Genomic DNA, 1,377 nt, shown 5'->3' on the forward strand with positions numbered 1-1,377 from the left:
CCCAGCCATGTCGACTGGTGGTCTAACTGCCATCGAGCGTAAGCTTTCCAATTGGTGTATCTCATTGTTATATGACTCAGGTTCCTCGTTGTAAAAATCTTGTATGTACTGTAAAAAAAAAAAAGAAGAAATACACAAGGGAAGCAAAAACAGAGAAGCAAACGAAAAATCATCAAAAAATGACGACTGTGGTGACAAGTTGCTCTTAACACTTTGACATTTCGCGCAAACAGCGGATTTGCGAAGCGTCGCGAAAATCGACTATATAATTAGATATGAAAGAAAAAGAGATAAAACTCGGTACCTGTTTGAGCTTCGGCCCGAAAGTGGTCGGCTCCGGACTGACTTTTAGTTGAAACCATATCATCGGCAATCTCGGCACTGCCTCCATGTCGATGCGCTTTCCTCACTTTGTCAAACTCGTCGAACGTTGACAGTCGGTCATCTGTCAAACTTGTCGGGGGTGGTGGATTCAATCGACGACAACATACACCACTCTCCGATCACGACTACATATGAATACGTATAAGTGACGAGAAATGTCCCCTTGAGTTGCGTACACAATCGCGAGACGGCGATAGTTCATGGAAGCGGCCACGGAGTCGCTCGACAGGTACGAGACCTTATTTTAGAGCGGGAATTTCAAATTTCAAATGTGACGGCAGTGACTTATGTACGTTTACACGTCACTATTTAATCGAGTTTAATAACACGTAGATCTGTAGTTATGAAACTGACCAATCACAGTCATTTTATTCTTCAGAAGAACAGCTATGCGTGGCTAGTTTAACAACAGATGTTATTAAATCCGATTATAAGAGTGACATGCACAAATGTAGTCAATGTCAGGGTTCAAAGTTTTCGCCTGAGCATGTACGATCGAGAGGAGCAAATAGCGCGGAGTCTAGGCGTCGCGTGCGTGATAATTGCATGTCGGCGAGCGGTAAAACAACAACAATCGCAGATCGAAAATAACTGGAATTGATTTCCGCGATCACTGACCTACGGTACCACCGGAGCGAGCATTTCCGTCGTCGCACGTGTTCGCTCGATTTAGCGATAGCCTGCCTCTCGCGGATATACCCGGTCTGGGTGTATAATCGACATGTTGCGGACGGCATTAAAAATTACGACGCTTCTCTGGTCGCCGCCGTCGATAATTATTGCAGAAAGATTTTCACCAGGAAGCCAGCCGACGCGCCGCCGATGATGAATATTCACGCGGTAGCGTCAGACGTTACAGTGGATGGAGTCTATAAATGGATACATCTGGTTGAATAGTCCTGTTTTAACTTGGAGGAAACTGATCAGTTTTGTCGAAAACTATAAACACGTGAACCGAAGGTGAATAACCGAAGCGATTTTGTTTCTCAAATG

General features: G+C 44.7%; 1 protein-coding gene across 1 annotated transcript; it reads right to left on the bottom strand.

Annotated features, from left to right (window-relative positions):
- Positions 1-6: 6 nt before the first annotated feature.
- LOC105460351 (tyrosine-protein phosphatase non-receptor type 23-like) lies at positions 7-710 on the bottom strand (the record flags this gene model as incomplete). The annotated part of the gene is made up of 2 exons (XM_011706795.1): positions 305-710; positions 7-108 (listed from the first exon to the last, which is right to left on the bottom strand). Coding segments are annotated over exons 1-2 (189 nt in total), but the record flags the coding sequence as incomplete, so codon positions are not given.
- Positions 711-1,377: the final 667 nt, after the last annotated feature.

This window comes from Wasmannia auropunctata, unplaced genomic scaffold (assembly GCF_000956235.1).
Source record: "Wasmannia auropunctata unplaced genomic scaffold, wasmannia.A_1.0 LD323915.1, whole genome shotgun sequence".
NCBI lineage: Eukaryota > Metazoa > Arthropoda > Insecta > Hymenoptera > Formicidae > Wasmannia > Wasmannia auropunctata.